Below are 22,157 nucleotides of genomic sequence, written 5' to 3' on the forward strand. Positions count from 1 at the left end.
AGAACTGCTATTATCCTTTGTGATCACGTTTGTACAGTTTAATATGACAAGATAAATATCAAAATGTCTGAGTTCTTCCATTTACTTTACCACCTGCTTTATATTCTCTTGCTTCCAAATAGATCTTCCCACCAATCACTAAATAATAGATGTTTTTGTTTTTACCTAGATCTGTCCCTGGAGCCCTGTGCTGTTCCCATTTCAGAGTTGAGTATGCTCTCACTCTTGGCTTAAAACTAATGACATGAAACCATTTTTCACTCTACTCGTGTCAGGCTAGATGTGGGAAGAAATATCCTATGCTTGGATATTACAGTCTGAGAAAATAACTATCCACAGTCCCTAGGAGAATAACTAGTTTTTGCTGAAAACAAAAGGAAAGGGGAAAAATCTGACCTGTGTTTTGATTCCAGGAACCTCTCAAAATATCGTTACCATGTTATTTCCGCTGCCCCAGGTGACCACTGCTATTATTGAATACTCAGAATGCTGGCAAGCTGAATCTGTTTTTAAATTCTAGCTCATTGAACTATGTGCGGTTCCTATGAATGCTTTTATTTAGCAGATTTGAGGGTAGAAACTAATTTCTTTTGTTTTTCTTGGAAATGTGCAGATTTATTTTTGTTTCTACACCAAGGTGGAAGCTGTTAAATCTGCTAAACAAGTGCCAGGAAACACAGCCTAAAGGCTCTAAACAGCTAACTAACTTGGCGCAAAGGCTCCTGGTCTAATTTCAGGGTGCAAGATTAGAAAGTTGCCTTTATCAGTCAGTTGAGTTGCTTTTCTCAGAATGCCCAGGTAATAGTAGCTTAAAAAAAATAGTGCTTCTCTATTTGATATCCTTCCCTTTAGAAAAGTAGGTAAGCTAATGTAAGAATGTGCATATCTTCCCTTTCCTGTAAAGCGGTGCTTCTTAACTAGAGAACTTTTAAATTTCTTTTTATTTACTTTTTTATTCAGGTATAACTTACTACTATGGAAGGTTCAGATCTTAAGTATACAGTTCAGTATAGTTTTATATATCTCTATCTACATATGGAAACAGAAGTCTGTGTACCTGCTGCTCAGATCAAGAAGTGGAACATTTCCAGCCCCCCAGAAGGCTTTTTCATTCTTTTTCCCAGTAAAAACCCAGAAAAAAAGCCCAAACGTAACTATGATTTTGCTTTATAACCAGAGATTAGTTTTGCCTATACATGAACTTCGTATAAATAAAACCACTGAATCTGGCTTCTTTTTTCCAATAGAAGTCTGTGAGATTCATCCATGTAGCATGTAGTGGGAGTTCTTCATCTTCTGTAGCATTCTGTTGTGTGAATAGATCCCAAATTACAGATCTCTTTGAATGTTGATGGGCATTTGGGTTGTTTCTAGTTTTTAATGCAAATAAAGCTACTGTGAGCTGTGCTATATATGTATCTTTTGATGGACATGAACACTTAGTTCTTGTGGGTGTGTACCCATGGGTGGAATCCCTACATCATAGGTTATGTACCATTTGTTTTCCTACCAGCCATGTAGGAGACTTCCAGGTACACTACATTCTCACTTCATTTGGTATTGTCAGTCATTAATTTTAGCCATTCTAGTGAATGTGTAGTGGTGTCTCATTGTGGTTTTAATGTGCATTTTCCTGAGGACCAGTTCAACCAGAGCGTTTATACGGTTTTTGTTTTGTTTTCTTACACATTTTCAAGGTATTGAGATATTGATTCATCGAGTCTCCTGAGATGGGGCTCAGGCACCTAAAACTCTGAAAAAGTGATTCTGATGCCATGACAGTTCTGGATAAGAATTTAAGGCATTTTCGGCATTTCCTAAGGGTTTACTTTTAAAGTCTCCCAAGAATATTTGTACGACCTGTTAAGGAGATAATCATGACAAATAAGATAAAAAAATTTTCTATTTGAAACACATTAAATAGATTGGGCTATGATTAAAGATCTTCAATTTCTGATTAAATAAATTGAAGAAATTGCAGGTTGCTTCACTGAAAATTGCAACTACTGCTCTTTCTTGTTTGTATCCATTTGTTAGATTTACCTTAACAAAATGTTCTTCTATGAAAAGTGGTGTGTTCAGAAATGAGAAGATGGTTACTTGAGCCTCAATGATAATGATACTCTTTGTGGATAGAGTCTTATTTGGTGAGTTAATTAGACATACATCCAATCAAAATGCTTCTCCTGACAAAAAAGAAATTCTACAACAGACCAGGTAAATTAGTAATCAATAGAAACAGAATAACCCTGACCTGTTTACCTTTAATTATGAACGTAAAGGTAAAATTTTTGTAGTAGAAACCCAAAAATATCCTATCAGCAAATGTAGCCCATCTCAAGAGACAAGGATCTCATCTGGTCTCCTGACAAGGACATGAGCAACACCTCAGTTTTATTACCACATGGTAGATAGAGTATGGCAGTAGTTATAAAATCAGAGAACCTGTCACATTAACTTTGAAATATTCTCCTTACCAAGGAGAAGGAGTAGAATTGCTTCCCTGGGCTTAAGCTCTTATACCTTTTGGTATGTGTGTGTATATATACGTGTGTGTGTGTGTGTGTGTGTGTGTGTGTGTGTGTGTGTAGATGTATTATTTTGAATGTTTAGAGGCATTATCTGGGCACCCCAACTCGTGTGTGGGACACTAACACCACCAGGGCATTATGGTTCCAAACAGGATAAAACTGTGCATTAAGCTAGGGATCTTGTGGACCAACTTATTATTTGTGGTTCTCCTCACATCATAATTTGCTTCTCTTCACTGAAAGCTGGTTAAGGCTTACTTTACCAGTACTTACTAGCTTTCTTAGTAAAATTCAATTAAGAATTTGCTCTAGCAACTCATTAAGCCTTTAATGGTTGCTAATTATACTCTTTATGCCTTTTGAATTAAGAGACAGGGAATAATTTTACACACATAAGCAAACCCTAAACTGATATTTGGTTCTGAGAAAGTTGATACCAGCATTACTTAGAGCAGCAGTAAGTTAGAAACCTAGGTGAGGCAGAAAGCAACAAACGTGGCTGCTCAACTACTCCTCGGGTAGAATGAGGCAAATCACATGCCTTTATAAAGTGAAATAGAAGTTTCTTTTTTCACACCAGTTGGTTAACTTTGACCAGAACTTTTATATTAAGGCATATTTAGACACACTGCAATGCTTGCATTAAAATATGCAGAGCTGACAAATAGGAGTATGAGTAAAATAATCCCAAAGACTAAAACTTTGAAGGCAGGGCATTATCTGAGCCAAAGTGGTAGAGCAGTGTTCCCTTCCCTCTTTTTTATTTATTTTTAAAGATTTTATTTATTTATTTATTTGACAGAGAGAGACACAGCGAGAGAGGGAACACAAGCAGGGGGGAGTGGGAGAGGGAGAAGCAGGCTTCCCGCCGAGCAGGGAGCCCAAAGCGGGGCTCCATCCCAGGACCTTGGGACCATGACCTGAGCCACCCAGGCACCCCATCCCTTCCCTCTTAAAGTCCTTTGTATGCCATGTTGTTTGGAATGGTTGGGCTTGCTTTTCATGGCTGTGTGAAGGTCTTTTCTTTGGTGAGCTTGCTTGTGAACATAATGGAAATTCTCTCTAGTTCTTGCCTCTTAGAAGTAGATGTAAGCCTTCCCATATTGTGATTGAGATATTATATATTTTTGGATGGAGCTCTTAAGAGTATATTATACTAAGTGAAATAAGTGAGGCAGAGAAAGACAAATACCATATGATCTCACTCAAAACAGATGATCATATGGAAAGGGAGAGAGGGAAACAAACCATAAGAGACTCTTAAAGATAGAAAACTGAGGGGTGATGGGCGGAGGTTGGTTGGGGGTGGGCTAGATGGGTGGTAGATGTTAAAGAGGACACTTATTGTTGTATGTATATGATGAATCACTGAATTCTACTCCAGAAACCAATATTGCACTGTATGTTAACTAAAATTAAAAAATACATATGAAGCTCCGCACCACTGCCTTCACTGTGTAAGGACATGTAATAGCACGAAAGTAGAAATGGCATTAATGTCTATGAGTCACAAAATAGAATAATAAATTGTAAAATATATTCATTGATAAAGCACTCGCTCCATGTTAAATGCAATTAAATTCATCTGTATTCCTAGGGCATGAGCTCCAGATACCAGAAATAGTGAAGAACAAAAGGACTTTAAAAATAATGCATATTGTATAACATATCTATTTTAATTTCAAGAAAACACTAACAAAGACCAAAAAAAAAAAAAGGAACCTTTGAGTCCCTGTCTTTTTCTTCTTTTTTTCCAGAAATTGAGAGGATCTTTCATCTATAAAGAGGGTAAAAAAATACTTTAGTCATTCACAGGTGGGAGAAATGGAAGTTTAAAAATGAGATGGTCCCATTGTGTTAATAAAACAAGTCAGACAAATGTGATCACCTGGCTGGGTGATTCTTTTCCTACCTAAGATGACTCACTCAGTTAATTTAGTGTATAGCTATCTTATTTAAAATAAAAAAACATTTAAAGGAAAAGTGTATCTATAAAAACAGCCACCTGGAAAACTTACTTTAGGAGTTACACTGGAAAATTAGAATTCTCATACTGTTTTATGTAGTGATGTATTTCCAGTGTTGAGTTTCATTTTATTTTGGCCAAAACTAAAAATTGAATGTGATCGTACAATTTTACCACACCTCTACGGTACAAAAAGGAGAAATATGTAAAATATATTTGTGAATACAGCCTGTAGGATACAATAAGTGCTTTCTGACCACTCTGCTCTTTTTTTTTTTCTCCTCAATGTTGTGTATGTTTTTACGAAAGCTTTTCTTTAAAAGTTAAATATTTTTCATAGTTCTATTAAGTTTAACAAGCCACAAGGATTTACTGAGTCACTGGTTAATCTAGGGCCTTTATATCCCCTTAAATAAATCTTTTAGATTTGTAATTAGTTCAAAACAGTAAAACATTATTTCATAGAGTATGTTATATATACTATTTATAATCATCTGTTAGACATAATGAGATATTTATGAGTTCCCACTGAAATTATGGCATTATGTCGTATAAATGTCCCCCCAAAAATATTTTTCTTTTCTCACCATTTTCTTTTCTCACCTTTCATAAGTGAGAAAGAATTAACTAATAAACTCCTGGCATTAAGTGTTAGATTTTATTAGATGAGCTTGTGACATTGCATGCAGCATAACTGATAAAAATGTTAGAAATTAGCACAACTTCTATTTACTCAGGCCAAACTTTCCAACTGAAAGAAGTCTTTAAACATAATTAGCATCTAGTAGGACTCACATATTTCTTAAGGAGCAAATTCCAAACTGCACATTCAGTTGAATGGGTCTTGAAGGTTGGGGAGTGCCCCTGGCCTCTTCCAACAGGACATAGAGAAAGTGCTCAGTGAGTTTGCGCTGGGTGAATGAAATCCTTTTGAGCATCTACAACATGTAGGGCAAACTATCGCATAGGAGTTCTGATCCTTTTTGTTTGTTTTGGGGAACCACAAATAAAGATAAACTTATATTTAGCCATACTAATACATTATTATTCAAGCTTAACAATTATGATATGAGCTTCTTTGCCTAGGAAGAAGAGTCATAAAATACAAACTACATAAATTTAGCTGGGGTGCATATACAAATATTAAAGTTGAATACATGAAGACATTATCAAAAGCATATGGACTTACTCTGGTATCTAGAGAAGCTAGAGCTGACATGTAGCTCCTCCCTGGTAATCTAACAGGCCAGATGACCTGCATTTGATTTTATGTGATAGAACATATTAAGTCCTTTACCACTTTTTATTGTCTTTTAGGGAATGTTTTGTTATAAAAATCTCAGTTTCAACCCAGGCTTTTCTGTTCTAACATAGACAGTAAACAAATTTGCTTATTCATATATGAGCATTTATCTTTTTCTGGATGTATAGTCTTGTATTCCTAACCAGACCAACAGAGAATTTTTCTTCCAGGCTCTTCAAAATTTACTTGGTTGTGTCAGTGATTACAGTGGGATTTTATCACTCAGTTTTCAACTTGTTTTCAAATTACTTCACTCTAAACAATTTAGGTAGTTTCATATGTCTTTTCAGAACATTGTTAAGTGCTTAATAAATTATTCCTTTACTTGCTGTCCATGAAAATATTACGGAAATCCAGTAAATGGCACTTGAGGCTATGAGCTGAGGGAAGAAGAGATGTCTTAAAAAAAAGCTCTTTCCCTGAACATGAATCCCACAATTAGAACTATTTCTCCTTAGTCTGCTGAGGAAGTAGAAAGAAAAGAATGAACAGCAAAATAAAGATGAGACAAAGAGGTGATGCTTGTGCCTGTAGACGCCACATAACAAGATGGGCCTCCTTGGAAAGTTGGCTTGGCTTGGGAAACACTTCGGTTTTTTGTTTTGTTTTGTTTTAAAAATTTATTTGTTAGAGAGAGAGTGCCCACGAGAGCGATGGGAAGGGGCAGAGGGAGAGACAGAATCCTCAAGCAGACTCCCTGCTGAGCACAGAGCCCAACACAGGGCTCAATTCCAGGACGCTGAGATCATGACCTGAGCTGAAACCAAGAGTTAGACGCTTAACTGACTGAGCCACCCAGGTGCCCCGACTATATTTTTTATCGTGGAAAAAAATCTATCTCTTGTGCTAAGATTGTAGAACATCTTCATTGCCAGTAGCCTCAAAACTAAAGACTGTTTAAGACAAAGTTAACCATGGCTTTATGGTTAGAAAGCCTCTGGAAGAAAGAGCCCTACTCTTCACATCTCTTTGACAAGAGCCAATTATTTCCTGTATAAATCTTGCTATTTAGGTAGTATTTGTTTTAATTGACATTGTCATGGCTTATCATGCTTTTGTGTGTTTAAACAGTTTATCTCCAAACTTTGAAGTAGCTTTATTTAAGAAAAAATTCTTAGAATGGGATAGACAATGATAGTTACATTTTGGTGTTGCAGATCCTGTGAAGCCACCTGGCAGCTCCATACAAGCGCCGGTTGATTTACCTTTAGCTGTAAATACAGCACCACCATCCACCCAGGTGGATTCATCCTCCGCTGTTGCACCTCCTCCATATCAGCTAATTAACCTACCACCACACCTAGAAACCCTTGGCATCCAGGAGGATCCTCAAGACTACCTCTTGCTAATCAACTGTCAAAGCAAGAAGCCTGAACCCACCAGGTAAACCACAGATGCCTGTGTGTGCGTGGGGTGTGTGTGTGTGTGTGTGTATACATTTAGAAATCTTACCTTTAAACTTTTTCAATTCTGATTCGAAGGCTTAAAAGAAACCCAACTATATAGATTTATATTTTAGGCTTATTATATTTCAGGGTATATTCCTCTAACATTTCTGATATTCAGGAGATTATGGGAGAAACATGTTCTCTACTATCTAGGCAAAGAACACTTGTACCTACAAGGCTCTTTTGGAAATCTGTCTCCTGTTTCATAGTCTTTGTTACAGACTCACAGTATTACTTGCTTAACAGATTTCACTGATTTATAAATGGTGATCTTGCTCCATTTCTTATGTGATTGTAAACCAGCCAAGGGTCATCTTTTGTTTCTGAAGAAGGAGAGGAATACCTACTACTAGAAGATTTTGAAAGCAAAACGATTCCATTGCAGTGAGTGTGTTGTGGTTGCTTTGGATCTGTGTGAGAAATTAATTATTCAGGTAAAATCCCAATATAGCAAATATTATGGGATATACAAATTGGGTTTTAGTGAAATTTGATGAAATCAAATATATTGCTAAAAACTAAAACTTTCCAATCGTCATACCTAGCAGTGAAGCAGAGCTTACTCTGACTTTATACATTTTTAAGTAGAAAGAAGCATGTGGATTTCAGTGCTTGCCCAAAGGTATCATAAAGCCTTTCCCAAATGCTTGGTTTCCCCATCATCTCCATTCCTGCTCCCTTCTTTCCTTCTAAGTTATATGATATTTTAATTTGATCATTCTTGTTATTTGCTGTTGAGTAATTGGAAGGCCTGAGGTAACAGTGAGAATTGGAGCCAGAAAATAAAGATCGGGGAGCCCGTTTCTACCATTAACAGCAGTGTGGCAACTAGTGATGTTGGGGATATTTACATCTTGATTTGCAATATATAAAAGTGGGAATGAATTGCATAGTAGATATGAAAGATATTTTTTAAACAGAATGATTGGATATTAAGCATTATTTTATTTTATAACAAAAAAGTTGTTGTTTTCATGGAGAAAGTGACTGTTACCGGGCTAAGATCATACGAAGTGCTTGTTCAATTTTTATACAGAATTTGTCAAGAACCACAGTTTAGTTGCTGTGAATTATTCCCTGAGGTATTGGAATACAAACATTCCAAAGTTGGGTTTCCGCATATTTGTTGTAATGGGATTTTACCTGTAAGAGCAAAAAAAGAAATCTTTTTATAAATCAACACTAGTTAATATCAAATTCTAACTTGATTTTGCTTGTTTGCTGTGAGTATTTAAAATTACACATTCGCAACTTTGTTACCTGTGCTACTAACTAAGATTTTATTTTATGGAGGTTCAGAATTATTTTTCAATATCAACTTTTTTAAAGCCAGCAGCTAAGTGACAGTTTTCAGTGCATTTTCTTTTTATATGGTATCTTTCATTGATCTCATTGGTATTACAGCTTTCCTGTTGTAGTAGAAATTATGCTCAGAGTCCTTGCTCAGACATATTTTGTATCTGTATTTTGCAGAAGTGACAGTTAATTGACAAATCTTTATGAAGTACCCACTGTGTGCCTACTCTTCTGCTAGGTGCTGTGAAGGTACAGACTAATTACATAAGATACAGCCGCCTCAGATACAGTCCCTTCAGAGTTTATAAGTGAAGCTTTTGAAGAAGTCAGAACATGCAAAAACGTTAAGTGTTTGTAGATGAAGTCAGGAGAATTGCCTTGCAAACTCTTATTCATCCTGCAGGACTCAGCTCAGGCATGTACTTGTCTAGAAAACATTCTCCCAAACTCCCAGGCTGGATTAAATGCCTGTCTGGGTTTTCTTAGCATCCTGGTTGGGCCTCCTAATCTGTGTTTTATCACAGAATTGGAAATAGCTTGATATTTTAATTTATTCTTCACTAAACTATAAGCCAGTCAAGGTCAGGGAACTTATTAGTCATTGTACTTCTAGCTTTTCTTAACTCACTTTTTTGAATTCAGTGAAGTGCATATTTTAGAATACGTGTAGGTGCATTAGAAATTCTTAGAAGGGACAGTGCAAGTATTTTTAAGATGGAGGGTGAAATGCTTCAAAGGAGGAGGAGGATTTGAACTACACTGGTTGGTGAGAGAAAAGGACCCTGTCTTTTGCAATTTGCATAAAAATTTTTTTAAGGAAAGGCAAGGTAAGAGTGAGGGGTGGGAGGAAGCTAATGAGGAGGAGAACTTGCCCGTAGTAGAGGTTCCACTGGGGGAGAGTAGGACATAAGATAGGGCATGCCAGATGGAGCCAGCGATGGTGGCCTCAGTACCAAGTGGAGTTGTTTGTGGGCTTTTTGTAGCTCTCACAGCCTGTTGGGACCCTTAAAAGGATTTTCTCCAAGTAGATAAGTGATACGAAAACCATGTTCTGAAAATGCTGACCTTACAGCAGTATAGCAGTATGGTCCCTCGGGTTCATTGGAAAAAGGAGAGACTGGAGGAAAGAAGTCCGCTAGGACTTCTTAGGAGGGTTTAGTAGTGTGAATCGTAGCAGAGACCCAGATCTGAACATGAGGTGGTGACAGTGGGAATAGAGAAGGGGAACAGTCACTTGGTTAGAAGAACTTGGTGCCTCGGTGGTGGAGATCAAAGAGAATGAATCAAAGCTGATAGCGTTTTGAGCCTCGAGATTCTGGATGAAGACATTTCTTTTAATGGCAAGTCAGAAAGGACAATCAGAAGTAAGTTGAGTTTGGTTTGGTACACACAAGCAAGGTAACACCAGGATAACCAAGTAGAAATATATTTGAACGGTTTGAAAATACGGGACTCAGAGTTCGATTGAGAAGATCAGAGTTGTTAACATTCAGTGGAAGGTGAAGTTATGAGAAAGGAGGATTTTTAAATGGTGTGTGTAGTAAAGCATTAGAAGACTGACTTCTGTTGGCTGTTCCAAGGTAGAGACGCAGGAAGAAGGAACCAGTCAGTGAAAGAAGGGAATAATCAGTGAGGGAGAAGGGAAATGAGGATGTTGCAGTATGGGCTCTGTGATACCAGAGGCGGAGAGTTTGAATGAATAAATGGGATACATAGTGCCAGGCATTATTAAGAAATCAGGGAAGATCAGACCTTAAAAAGACTATCACAAGTTATTTTTCTGAAGATTAAGTTCAAGTTCCTACAGGACTTTGGACAACACTCACAGTAGTTAAGGTATCTTGTTAACCATTAAGGAAGTGCATGCAGGGTGCTAGTATTGTTAGCTTCATTTTGGCTTCTACCCAAATTTTGTGTTACCGCAAAAGGCAGAAACTAGAAATGTACCCAAAACATTAAATATACTCTAATGAGAGTTCTCAAGGTTAATTATTTTTTGGAATTGGCCAACTCTGTGGGTTGTATTTTGATCATCTTTACAGTATTGGCTAAGTGTTTGTTAAAGAAAATTAGTAGAAAGAAAGATACACAAAACCTTTCAAGTTGCCACCTCCTTGTAGGTCACATTGAATTTATGCAATCCCAGGTAATCATTAGACTGTTAGTCTTACAGAACAACAGTTGCCAGGGGTAGGCTAAATAAAGAGCAGTGGACCAAGCTGATAAGTGTTGGCACGAGGTTTCTGCATGCTCTTCAGAGGAAATGCTTTTCCTTGTGTCTATGCCTTAATCATTTACCTTTCTCAGAATTTTGTATCTTTCTAATTCCAGTGCCTCAGGGATCATGGTGTTATGTGTGGATTTAATAGGTGGAGTTGGGGGTGTGGGCCGATACAGGACAGGCATTAGGGAGGACGCTTTGGGTGGTTTTGTGGTGGTGGCTTGTTGTCTGGTGTATAATCATAAAGACTGAGAAACATTCATGCTTTAAATCTTACGGATCGCACAAAAAATCAAATGAAAAAGAGCCGTGTATTTTGATTGCTAAGCTATAAATATATTTATTAAAATGTAGTCTTATGTCTTCACCATGTTTTATTTTCTGTCATTAACAATTTTTATTTAGAACACACGCTGATTCTGCAAAATCCACCTCTTCTGAAACAGACTGCAATGATAACGTCCCTTCTCATAAAAATCCTGCTTCCTCCCAGAACAAACACGGAGTGAATGGCTTTTTTCAGCAGCAAATGATGTATGACTCTCCACCGTCTCGTGCTGCATCTGGTTCCGTAGACTCCAGCCTTTATAACCTGCCCAGGAGTTACTCCCACGATGTTTTACCAAAGGTGTCTCCATCGAGTACCGAGGCAGATGGAGATCTCTATGTTTTTAATACCCCATCTGGGACATCAAGTGTAGAGACTCAAATGAGGCATGTATCTATTAGTTATGACATTCCTCCAACACCTGGTAATACTTATCAGATTCCACGAACATTTCCAGAAGGAACTTTGGGACAGACGTCAAAGCTAGACACTATTCCAGATATTCCTCCACCTCGGCCACCGAAACCACATCCAGCTCATGACCGATCTCCTGTGGAAACGTGCAGTATCACACGCACGGCCTCAGATACTGACAGTAGTTACTGTGTCCCTACAGCAGGGATGCCACCATCACGTAGTAATACCATTTCCACTGTGGATTTGAACAAATTGCGAAAAGGTCAGCTCTAACTGGCTTCTACTGTGTTAGAGGTTAATGGTAGAAAATATGTTCATCTGAATATTTGTTCTTTGCAGCATCGTGTGATGTTAAATGATAGTCCTTTTTTTCTTCAGCTCTGCAGTTACCCACTCACATAGCGAAGCTGTCAGGGTCTCAGTAGATCGTTGGAAGGGTGTTTGTGCATGCGGCGTGTGCCCGAGTGCATGTTCTGCTGGCAGGGAGAGAGACTTGGAGTTTTCCACCCCTGGAGAAGTATGGCCTTAGTAATACGTTCCTGCCTCAGGAAGTGTGCACCCGTCTTTCCTGCTTTCCATGTATCCTGGGTGGGTGGACTCTCTCCTGGGGCAGAGGAGCAGGAAATGGACCAGCCACAAAGCCTCTCCGAGTCATCCCTTTCCTGTATTTTTGTGCCATTATGGCTGCTGCTGTGTCCCATCTGCTGGGCTCCGTTTCCTTCCTTCCTCGATAAGCAGTTTATATGTTGTGTCTAACTAGTAAACTCTGTTCCAGTCGTGCCATTCCACTTTTGTTTGGTTTTATTTCTCTCTAAAGCTCGGAATCTTCTCTCCCCTTACCCCGGCCACTTCACTTAGTCCTACACCATGTCCCAGAGCCTGCCAAAAGTTACAGACCTTGAGAGGAGAAAGATTCAGTCTGGGTTACACTCTGAGGTTCTTAAAGTCCTAGAAATAGAAGGCTGGAGTTTAAGATGTCCATACCCTAAAAACCGTGTGCTAACGTTTCTGTATGTTGTGGTAGAGTTACCCACCTGTCCTAAAGAAAATAAAGATTTAATGCATCGCGACGAGTAATAATAGGGAGACTTGACTTTAGCCATTCACTACCAATTTCTGATTCTCTTTATGAAGTGGCTCTGTAATCTGATTAAAGGTTACTGAGATATAAGTTAGGACCAAGGTGGTGCAGAAGCTGAGAAAAGAAAAGTATTTCTTTTCTCCATCTTTAAATAACCCATCTCATCCTGGGCTTAGACATTCATTCATTGTCGTAGTCAAATGCTGGTACTGGTCAGCATATTAGTGAGTGTCTGCATTTTCTAGTGATTTAATGTGCCCATTCGGGATATTATTCTGTGAGCATCTTTTTAAAAAACCTGTGTGTGTGCACGCATACCTGCACACAGGTGTGTAAAGAGAGAGAACAGACCATTCTGAGAACTGGCACAGGTGGGAAGAAATGCTGATCGTTTGTTTTCTGTTTTAGATGCTAGTTCTCAAGACTGCTATGATATTCCACGAACATTTCCAAGTGACAGATCTAGTTCACTTGAAGGCTTCCATAACCACTTTGTAAGTATAATTGACCTTGGCGTCATCAAGTGTGTTTCACTCAGGATCTTCACACACAGTGCCCTGAGACTAAATGAGATCACGAAATACAAGTCCCCTCAGCTCCGTATGAATAGGTGTGACTTATAGTTGTGTTTCCCTGTTTGATAATAGTTTCTGTTTATTAAAAGAAATGTATGTGTGTTTTAGAAAATCAAAAATATATTGACAGTGGGAAGCGTATCAAGTGAAGAACTGGATGAAAATTACGTCCCAATGAATCCCAATTCTCCTCCACGACAACATTCCAGCAGTTTTACGGAACCAGTTCAGGAAGCAAATTATGTGCCAATGACTCCGGGAACATTTGATTTTTCTTCATTTGGAATGCAAGTTCCTCCTCCTGCTCATATGGGCTTCCGGTCCAGCCCAAAGACCCCTCCCCGAAGGCCAGTTCCTGTTGCAGACTGTGAACCACCCCCCGTGGATAGGAACCTCAAGCCTGACAGAAAAGGTAAGGAGAGCATGGCATAGTGAAAGGGTTGGGGCAGGGGGGTACCAGTTTAGATCTGCCAGCTTAGAGCTGCACTTAACTGTCATGAAATCCCAAATGCTATTGGGACTAGAAATTCTGAAGTATTTCATATTACCTTAGTTATCAACTTGTTTTAAGTGTGATATTGCTATTTGTAGATTAATAATTGTTATATGTTGATGCCCGGGTGAGGTTTCTGTCTCCTGTCTCTAGAGCAGAGGTTACAAACTAAAAATTACTCACAAGGTTTGGCAAGCAACAGGAGAAAATGAGAAACTGGAATGCACTTGCCCATTCTAAATGGAGTAACTAACTGCTCGTTGGCTATAATCCTTTGTTCACTTATGTGAAAATAACGTGGGCCCATATGGGCAAATCATCTGATGTGTCAAGAGAAGCCAGAAATTTCATCTCTTACATGCATTATCTTTTGATTTTTGAATTTGATCAGCTAGTGTAATTTAAAAACAAAAACCAAAAAACACCGCAGACAGACCACACCCTTCTACAGGCTAGCTGTGGTCTTTGGCTGCTGGTTTGTAACCTCTTCTCCAGAGTATATAATATAATATCAACTCAGACTAGAGGTTATTAGTGCATTTGACGTAATTCTTTAAGAACAGTGAGGCTGCTTGTACGGTCTTTCCAGTCTGTCCGTATAACAGCTTCTTTAAAAATGATTCTGCCTTTGCTGGAGTATAAATGCTTCTAGTCTGTTCTTTCATACTGGCCTTCATAAGTAACACTGAATTCTAGGGTAGCATGGTTTGATAAGAATTCAGTATAAAAGAAACTCCAAACTGGTAATACATACCCAGGTTTTTAAATTTGGGGTTTGAGTGGTTAAAACCCAGACATCTAGCTGTGTTGCAGCATGCTGTTAGTGTGATTTAATCTTGACAACCAAGTAAGTTAGTATATTGGCTGTGTGATGAGTTGGCACCATTTCTGGGGAATTCAGCACATTTGAAGTCTCCTGTGCTGTACACAGCTTTTTAAGGGCATGTAATATCTGTGTAAATTTCTCATTAACCTGGGTTTTTAGATCATTACTATTTTTCTGATTAAGTTCCAGTTGTGGGGAACAGAGTCTGAGACTCACTCAGAGTATCTGAAGAAAATGAGTTTTGTTTTGTTTTGCCTTTAAGTAAGTAAGTAAGGCCGGTCCTGTGCTGAAATGAGAAAAGTTACTGGGAACAGAAGCACTCAGGGGACCGTCACTTTGTCCTGCTGTCTGCATTTCTGTCCTGTGGGAAGTCTTTGTATCTGCTTTGTTCTGTCTCACATTCTTTCCTTCTTTTCTTGTTTTCCTGCCCTGGATCCTCTACATGGTTTCTGCCTTCCAGGAGCTGTGGCCTACAACGCCCCTTTCTGGCCTCACTTCTGCCTCCTGGCTCCTTTCTACATGCGTGCAGCTTCTGCATCTGCTGCCTCCATCATTGTTCACTCACTGTAGAGTGCTCACAGAGAATTTGATTTCTCTTATTTGTCTTTTCACACCAGGCCGTAGGATGGATTGTAGGCCAGCCCGTAGATTGGCTGCCACTGGTCAGCTGCCCACCTTTGGTCTGACAGCTGGAAGGATAGTCATGCGTAACACCCACGGCCACCCACACAGCCCCAGCAGCAGGGCTATAATCAGGGGTGGTTATCTTAGAAAGGGTGTGAGCATCACAGGCTTTTTATTTGACAACTTTTCCTTTTGCTTCTCTTTGTCCTCATTTGTCTTTAAATCTATTTAGGCATTATTAGTCATTTTCTTTGCATACAAAATGCAAAACTATGTTTGAACATGCATAGATTTATAATTGAGTTCACAGGTTGCTGAAGGATTAAGGTCCAAGTGTCATGAACTCTTCGAAATATTGAAATACTCATTTTTAATGCTAAACTGGTTCTTATTACTTTGTGTGAGCAGCAAATCTCTACTTTTTTTTTTTTTAAGATTTATTTATTTATCTTGGAGAGGGAACGAGCATGTGAGCACGAATGGGGGAGGGGCAGAGGAAGAGAATCTTCAAGCAGATTCCCCCGCTGAGCGCAGAGCCCCATGCAGGGCTCGATCTCATGACCCGTTAGATCATGACGCTTAACCAGCTGAGCCACCCAGGTGCCCCATCAGATCTCTACTTTTTAACCCCAAATGTAAGTTTTTTATCTGGAAGTCCTACATAAATGTAGAAGTGGTATTGTTAGGGTAAGTGTACAAAGCGCCTAGTCCTAGCTACTGTACTTCTCTGCCTGCCTCTTCCTTTCCTCAGGCTCTGCAGAACACAATTCGAAAATTCCCGGTATATTTCAGTTAGTGATTACACATGGTAAGCATAATGAAGAATCAGAAAAGATCCCTATTTATATGTTAGAAAAGTTTTAAGATCGTAATGATATGCTTTTAGTATTCCCTAGGTCTGACAGAGCTCATGTACTTCATATTATGATATATATCATCTTATGTATATATCATAATAATATGGCATGTGTACTATATATCATTTATATTACATATATGTATAATTATACCTCCCTATGTATATATAGTGAAAGTACTATATATTCTAGTATGGTAGCGGTTAGTTGCCCTAGTTCTCTAAACCAACCTAAAATGACTTTACAGTAGAACAGAACAAAGTAGGTTCTTGGTTACTTCTGGAGGTTGTGTTCAGGCTTTTAAAAAATTAAGTGAACTGTTGAGAGACAATCCTGAGCTGTCCAGGTGGTTTATTTGGTATCTATGCTTAGGTACAAAATGAACTGAGAAAGCACCCGGAATAAAATACATCGTTTTTGGCAAAATCAGGGAGACTAGGTTTAGCAAAACAGGGGAGGTTACTAAAATCATAGTAATAAAAAAAATGGTTTTGCTTTTCTTTTAGTACTGTTCTACTTTTTAAATAAATATGATACAAAAGAGAAAGCATGAGAGACTATTTAACTTAGCAAACTTTATCAACTCACTTTAGGAAGTTATAACTATTCAAGAACAACACATTGAAAACCCAAATTCAGACCTTGGAGCAGTTTATATTTAAAAACTTAAATTGTAGGGGCACCTGGGTGGCTCAGTCGGTTAAGTATCTGACTCTTGATTTTGGCTCGGGTCATGATCTCAGGACCGTGGGATCGCCCCATGTCTGGTTCCACACTCAGCATGGAGTCTGCCTGGGATTCTCTCTCCCTCTCCCTCTGCCTCTCCACTACCACCAGCTCCCCCCCACATGCTCGCTCACTCTCTCTTGCTAAAATAAATAAATATATCTTTAAAATAAATAAAAATAAAAACTTAAACTGTAAAACAAATGTCTTATTTGGTCATGAAATTCTTCACATGCATAGCATCAGATGAGTCTGTTTTACTTTCAAATTTTGTGACATCAGATACATGACTCAATCTATTCCAGTATCTCTTATTAACTGTACCTCATAATTAGCAAACCTGATTCTATCAAATATGGCTTGATTAGTTTCAGGGCCCCATATAACTAGTTCAGTACCCAGTGTAACCGATTTCTGTGATTGTCTTCTTTGGAAGAGTCTACAATAAATGAGTGACATTCTAATCTTGTTTATACCCCCATTTATAGATGTCAGCTGCTGTAGTTAGTAGTACAGATAAGTTTTTCGAATACTTCTGAGTAACTGAAGCTTCAGAAATGCATAGATGTTCTAAACACTTACGTTTAATGTATTTTCATAGACCCTTTTGCCCATCACCCAACTTATGGTAGCTATATTTTCACCCCTACTATTTCTGTCACGATAGGATTTGTTACAAACCAAGTTTTGTGTATATTAATAGAGGAGAAAAGCATAATTTACATATATTGTACTAAATATAGGAAAGCAGAGGAGTCATTGTAAAAGCAGGAAAAATTATGTTTTGATTGTTTCAACTGAAAGTTACATTTTAATTGAAAAGCAAGTTTATAAAGTTTTGGAAACTTCTGTAAGCTATCTATCGTGGCTTCTCTTAAAGTAAGTCATTACCTGAATCTCCTGTATTTAACCACTGTGCTGATCTAGGCCCCCTACCCCCATCCAGTCTCCTAACATGATGTGGCAGCCATTTGAGCCTCAGACACTATCTTTATACTTTGTTTTGTTTGGCTTTGTCCAACCATGGCTTTCTGCAGTAGTTCTGACCATTAGTTATTGTATTGATTTTGAAAAAGCAGTGCAAGTTTACTTCTGGTATTTTTGTACATTAGTCGGATTAAAGTATCTTCAGGTATGCATCTTCACTTCAGTATAGGGAGCATCCAAAAGACCAGTCCGGATGAGCTTCCCTAGATGGGTCTTTTTGACACAGTTGACATATTTGCTCTAGACGTTTTTTCAAGAGATCGTCTGAAGTTTTTGAATGTGATTAAAAATTAACATGCTTTTGGGCGCCTGGGTGGCTCAGTCGTTAAGTGTCTGCCTTCGGCTCAGGTCATGATCCTGGAGTCCCGGGATCGAGTCCCGCATCGGGCTCCCTGCTCGGCGGGGAGTCTGCTTCTCCCTCTCCTGCTCCCCCCTCTTGTGCTCTCTCTCTCTCTCAAATAAATAAATAAAATCTTAAAAAAAAAAAATTAACATGCTTTTTATTTCCATTTTTTTTAAATTAACATGCTTTTTCTTTTATACTATAATAAATGTTTGGGAGATGAATGACACTAGGAAATATAACTAGATTTTAATAAACAAGTGTTAAGTTTGAATTAATTTTGGTTTGGTGTTACAGTTTAAAGGAGATGCAAATGGAGTACATTTTTAGGGTGCCTGGCTGGCTTAGTCGGAAGAGCATGTGACTCTTGATCTCAAGCCCCATGTTGGGTGTGGAGATTACTTAAATAAATAAAAACTTAAAAAAAAAGAATGGAGTGCATTTTTATAGCATAGCCTTTACATGCAGATTGTTTCTCCTAAATAGTCTTTACCTTCCAATATATAAGTATCATTATTACATTCTTCATACAGTCAGACCATTAAAACAAGTGTAAAAGTTACCTGGATTAGTTTTTGGAATTATCAGAGGATAATAATGTTGTGAATTATCTTTCTTCTTTCTTGATTTTTGAGATATCTAATGGAAATAGTATAATCTATAAAACTGTGGAAGAGTAAATAATTTAGGCTGAGTTAAACCTGTAGTAAAACAGAAAATAAATTTTCCACTTTGTGTTGAATTTATGTAAGCAGTACCTATGAAAATAATACTTGATAGTGTATGGACTTTGCAAAAAAGATTGCATCTGCTTATTTGAAACATGACCTCATGTGACTGCTTTGACCGTATTTGGGTTGATCAACTTCTTAAACAACATTCAGTTGCTCTTTTTTTCCTACTTAAAAGACCAACAAAAAATTATGATATTGATCAGATTAAACACTACCAGCTTTAAGAGAACAGCAGTTCATCAACATAGATTTAAATGCCTACCAATTATAGGATATAACCTTTGCTAGGCCTTGGGTCTGCAAACACAGGAAGAAAAGGTGGCTTCCCTGAAGAAGTTCACTGTCTAGTGGAGGATGTAGAAAAGTAAACACATTATCATAATTGGCGTGGAAGGGGCTGTGGTTGAGGTAAGCTTTTGGCACTGTTATCTAAGCTCCCCTGAGGAAAGTCTGAGAGGGTGAATGGCAATTAAATGATGGTAGAGGAGGGGGCGATGGCAGAAGATCTTTTAGTCAGAATAAACAGTATACCCAGATCCTTTAAAAGAGGGCAGATGGGACTGGCTGGGTTGTGAGTGGGAGGGAGGGAATAAGATAGGGAGGGAGGAGGGGAGCAAAGTATGAATGGAGGAAGAAATGCCAAATGCCTTGCAGGTGCCTGATCCTGAGGGTGTCACAGTCCATGCTAATGAGTTTGGGCTTTATTCTGAGTACACCATTAAAGGGTTTTATGCAGACAAGTAACATAATCAGGTTGGCCCCTAGAAAGCTCATGCTAAAATTTAAGGATACGCTAGGAAAAAAGACTGTATTCTCTAATGTAAAATGTTACAAAAGTCACATTTTTTCAGCATCTTCCTCAGAGAGTGCTTTGCTCGGTTTTCCAAATCCAGGGTTCTTAAAGCCTTGGTTTAGAAATGATCAAATGAGGAAAGGCATAACAGAGCCCCTTTCCTGGCTCTTATTTGGTCCCTCAACTTGGGGACTTACAGTGATTTTTAAAGTTTTGAAGACATCTGGAGTATTAGGTGGAGGATATTTAGCCATACAGTGTCAGCTCATGACTTTCAGAAAAACAAACCAGGTAAGTGAGGAACATATTAAAAACAGGAAGGTCTTAAGAAAAGACTTCAGACTTGCAGATTTTTTATTTTCTTAGATAAATGAAAACAGACTGTTATATTGTCATTATAAATACAAATTAAAATTTATAAAATAAAGATTAGAGGGAAAGTAGAATTTAGAATGACTTCTTGTAAGAGATCTGCAATGGCAACTGGTAGAGGAAACAAAGCAGGTCTGTGGTGACTCAAAGGACAAATTGCCTTTTGAACATGTAGTGGGAATGCCTGCAGAACAGTCATATGGGGTGGTTGTGTAAATGTGTAGGTTACGATCTCCAGAAGAAGATCTGAACCAGGGATGAAGATCTGTCAACTTGTACTCCAAATTACAGAGCAAGTCACATGATCCAGAGATTGACCCCCCATAAGGGTTAAAGCACCGAAGGAATTTCACCAGTAATCAGTGCACTCTAAATGAAATAATACTGTTTTCTTTGTTCAAAGGTAGTCTAGCTAAAGCCAAATTGTAATCTGCTGTGGATTTAAAAGTTGAGCCTCGAATGAGTTACTCTGTTTCCTCTCAGAATTTGAGAACCAGTGTATCTCCAGAGTTGGTTTATTTTTGCTTTTACTTTATTATCCTTATTTCTTACTCTTTATTTTCACCCTTTTCTTCAACAATCAGGAAAACATTCAAATATTTGCCAGTAGACAGTAGAGAAGAAGACAGGGCCAAGACAGGCGTACTAATATCTTGGACCTTTTTTCACCTTTCTCTCATAAGTAGTACTGAGCCATCATTTGGGTATGACTTTCATTTCTGTCAGGAACATCAATGTCAAATTGAGTTTGGAGGGATATAAAGAGATAAAGCTAACAAAATGTCTAAGTGACTCAGTACGATTCAGTGCCACACTTCCACATTGCGACTTTGGTCCCCAAATCAACCTTGAGCTTTGCATGGAGTGGAAAATACATATAAATTTTATAAAAACACTTTAAAAACCTCACCTGGTACAATATTTTTCTATTAGGAAAACCAAGGAGTGCCCTTGACAGTGCTTAACAGATGGAATTGGTTTGGAGAAGAGATGATCCGTTCACGGTCAGGTAGTAGAAGGATCACTGCGGGGAGCTGTCAGACATGGGAAGAATGGAACTAGATCGCAGGCAGGTCGAGTTAGCAGTCACAGGACCTTGAGTGTTTAACCACAAACACAGGTGAAAAGTTGAGAAATGTGGAGGGTGACCTCTGGGGGAGAAGCCCAGTGACAAATCAGGAGGAGGCCCAGAGCTAATGAAGCTAGTGGGTCTTTGAGAAAAGGAGGAGAAAAGCAATTATTAAACTTCACGTCACTCACAGATCAGGTACCTGTGGCATTCGAGTAGGTACAAGATCCCGAACTGAACTGACCAGTTCAAAACTGACCTCTAAACACTGGTTTCCTCGGATTTTCGATTGCCCAAAAGGATCGAGAGGTGAAACAGTGTGGACAGCACAGGAGCATACACCAACAGGTGCGAGGCTAGGGGAAGCCTTCATTTGGCCTCTGTAATGTTGTTACCCAAGCAAGTCACGTAACCTCTTTCGTTCTTCAGGGGTATCTCATCCATAAAATGAAGAAGCTGGATTTGATGTGTAAAAGCCTTTTAGCTGTAAAATAAATCTATTTTTCTGTGGTAACCCTTACCCTCTGCCTCTTACTTTTTTTGAAGGGAAGTACATTGTTTTGGGGAGTTGATAAAAAGCTGCCCTCCTCTGTTGTTTTTAGGAAAGTGCCCTGCCAGTGTGGGCCCTGGATAGGTATTCAGCATTAGGGGTAGGATTATAGCCCCAAATCTTATCACTCACATTTTAAACTAGACCTGCCTCATTTCTGAACCAACTCAATGTATTAATTGCCTAACTTAGAAAATTGGTTCATTAGAGAATTCTCACGTTTTATAACCTGGAGATTTCCTATTTTAAGAAACTTTTAACCTTCGGTAGATAAGGTACTAGATATTGGCACTTAATCAGCAAATTCTTAATTTTGCCATCTAATAGATGTTGACTCACTTTTGTAAATGCCAAAAAAAGATGAAAATTTGGTTCCATTGAGAAAAGAGCAGCTTAAATTACTGATTTAAATGATACTGCTACTCTGGCCTCCAGGCTTCCTATGGGAAAAAGTGAGGCCACTGCTGAATGTTAACCCTGTACTTTTCATAGGGCCTTTCAGCAGCACTTGTATGTGGCAGAGAGTAAACGAAAAGAAAATGAGGGCAACTGAATTTATGTTTTCAAATACTTACATGGAAGCTAGACAACCAGCAGTTCCAGAATCAAGACCTCTA

General features: G+C 38.4%; 1 protein-coding gene across 1 annotated transcript in view; it reads left to right on the forward strand.

Moving 5' to 3' along the window:
• The window catches only part of GAB1 (GRB2 associated binding protein 1), a 124,270-nt gene that overhangs the window by 81,141 nt on the left and 20,972 nt on the right, over positions 1-22,157 (forward strand). The window contains 4 exon segments of the mRNA XM_032412911.1: positions 6,958-7,183; positions 11,171-11,772; positions 13,000-13,085; positions 13,275-13,578. Of these exon segments, the coding sequence (XP_032268802.1) occupies positions 6,958-7,183; positions 11,171-11,772; positions 13,000-13,085; positions 13,275-13,578 (1,218 nt within the window).

The sequence above is a fragment of the Phoca vitulina genome, unplaced genomic scaffold (genome assembly GCF_004348235.1).
Source record: "Phoca vitulina isolate PV1807 unplaced genomic scaffold, GSC_HSeal_1.0 scaffold14, whole genome shotgun sequence".
NCBI classification, from domain to species: domain Eukaryota; kingdom Metazoa; phylum Chordata; class Mammalia; order Carnivora; family Phocidae; genus Phoca; species Phoca vitulina.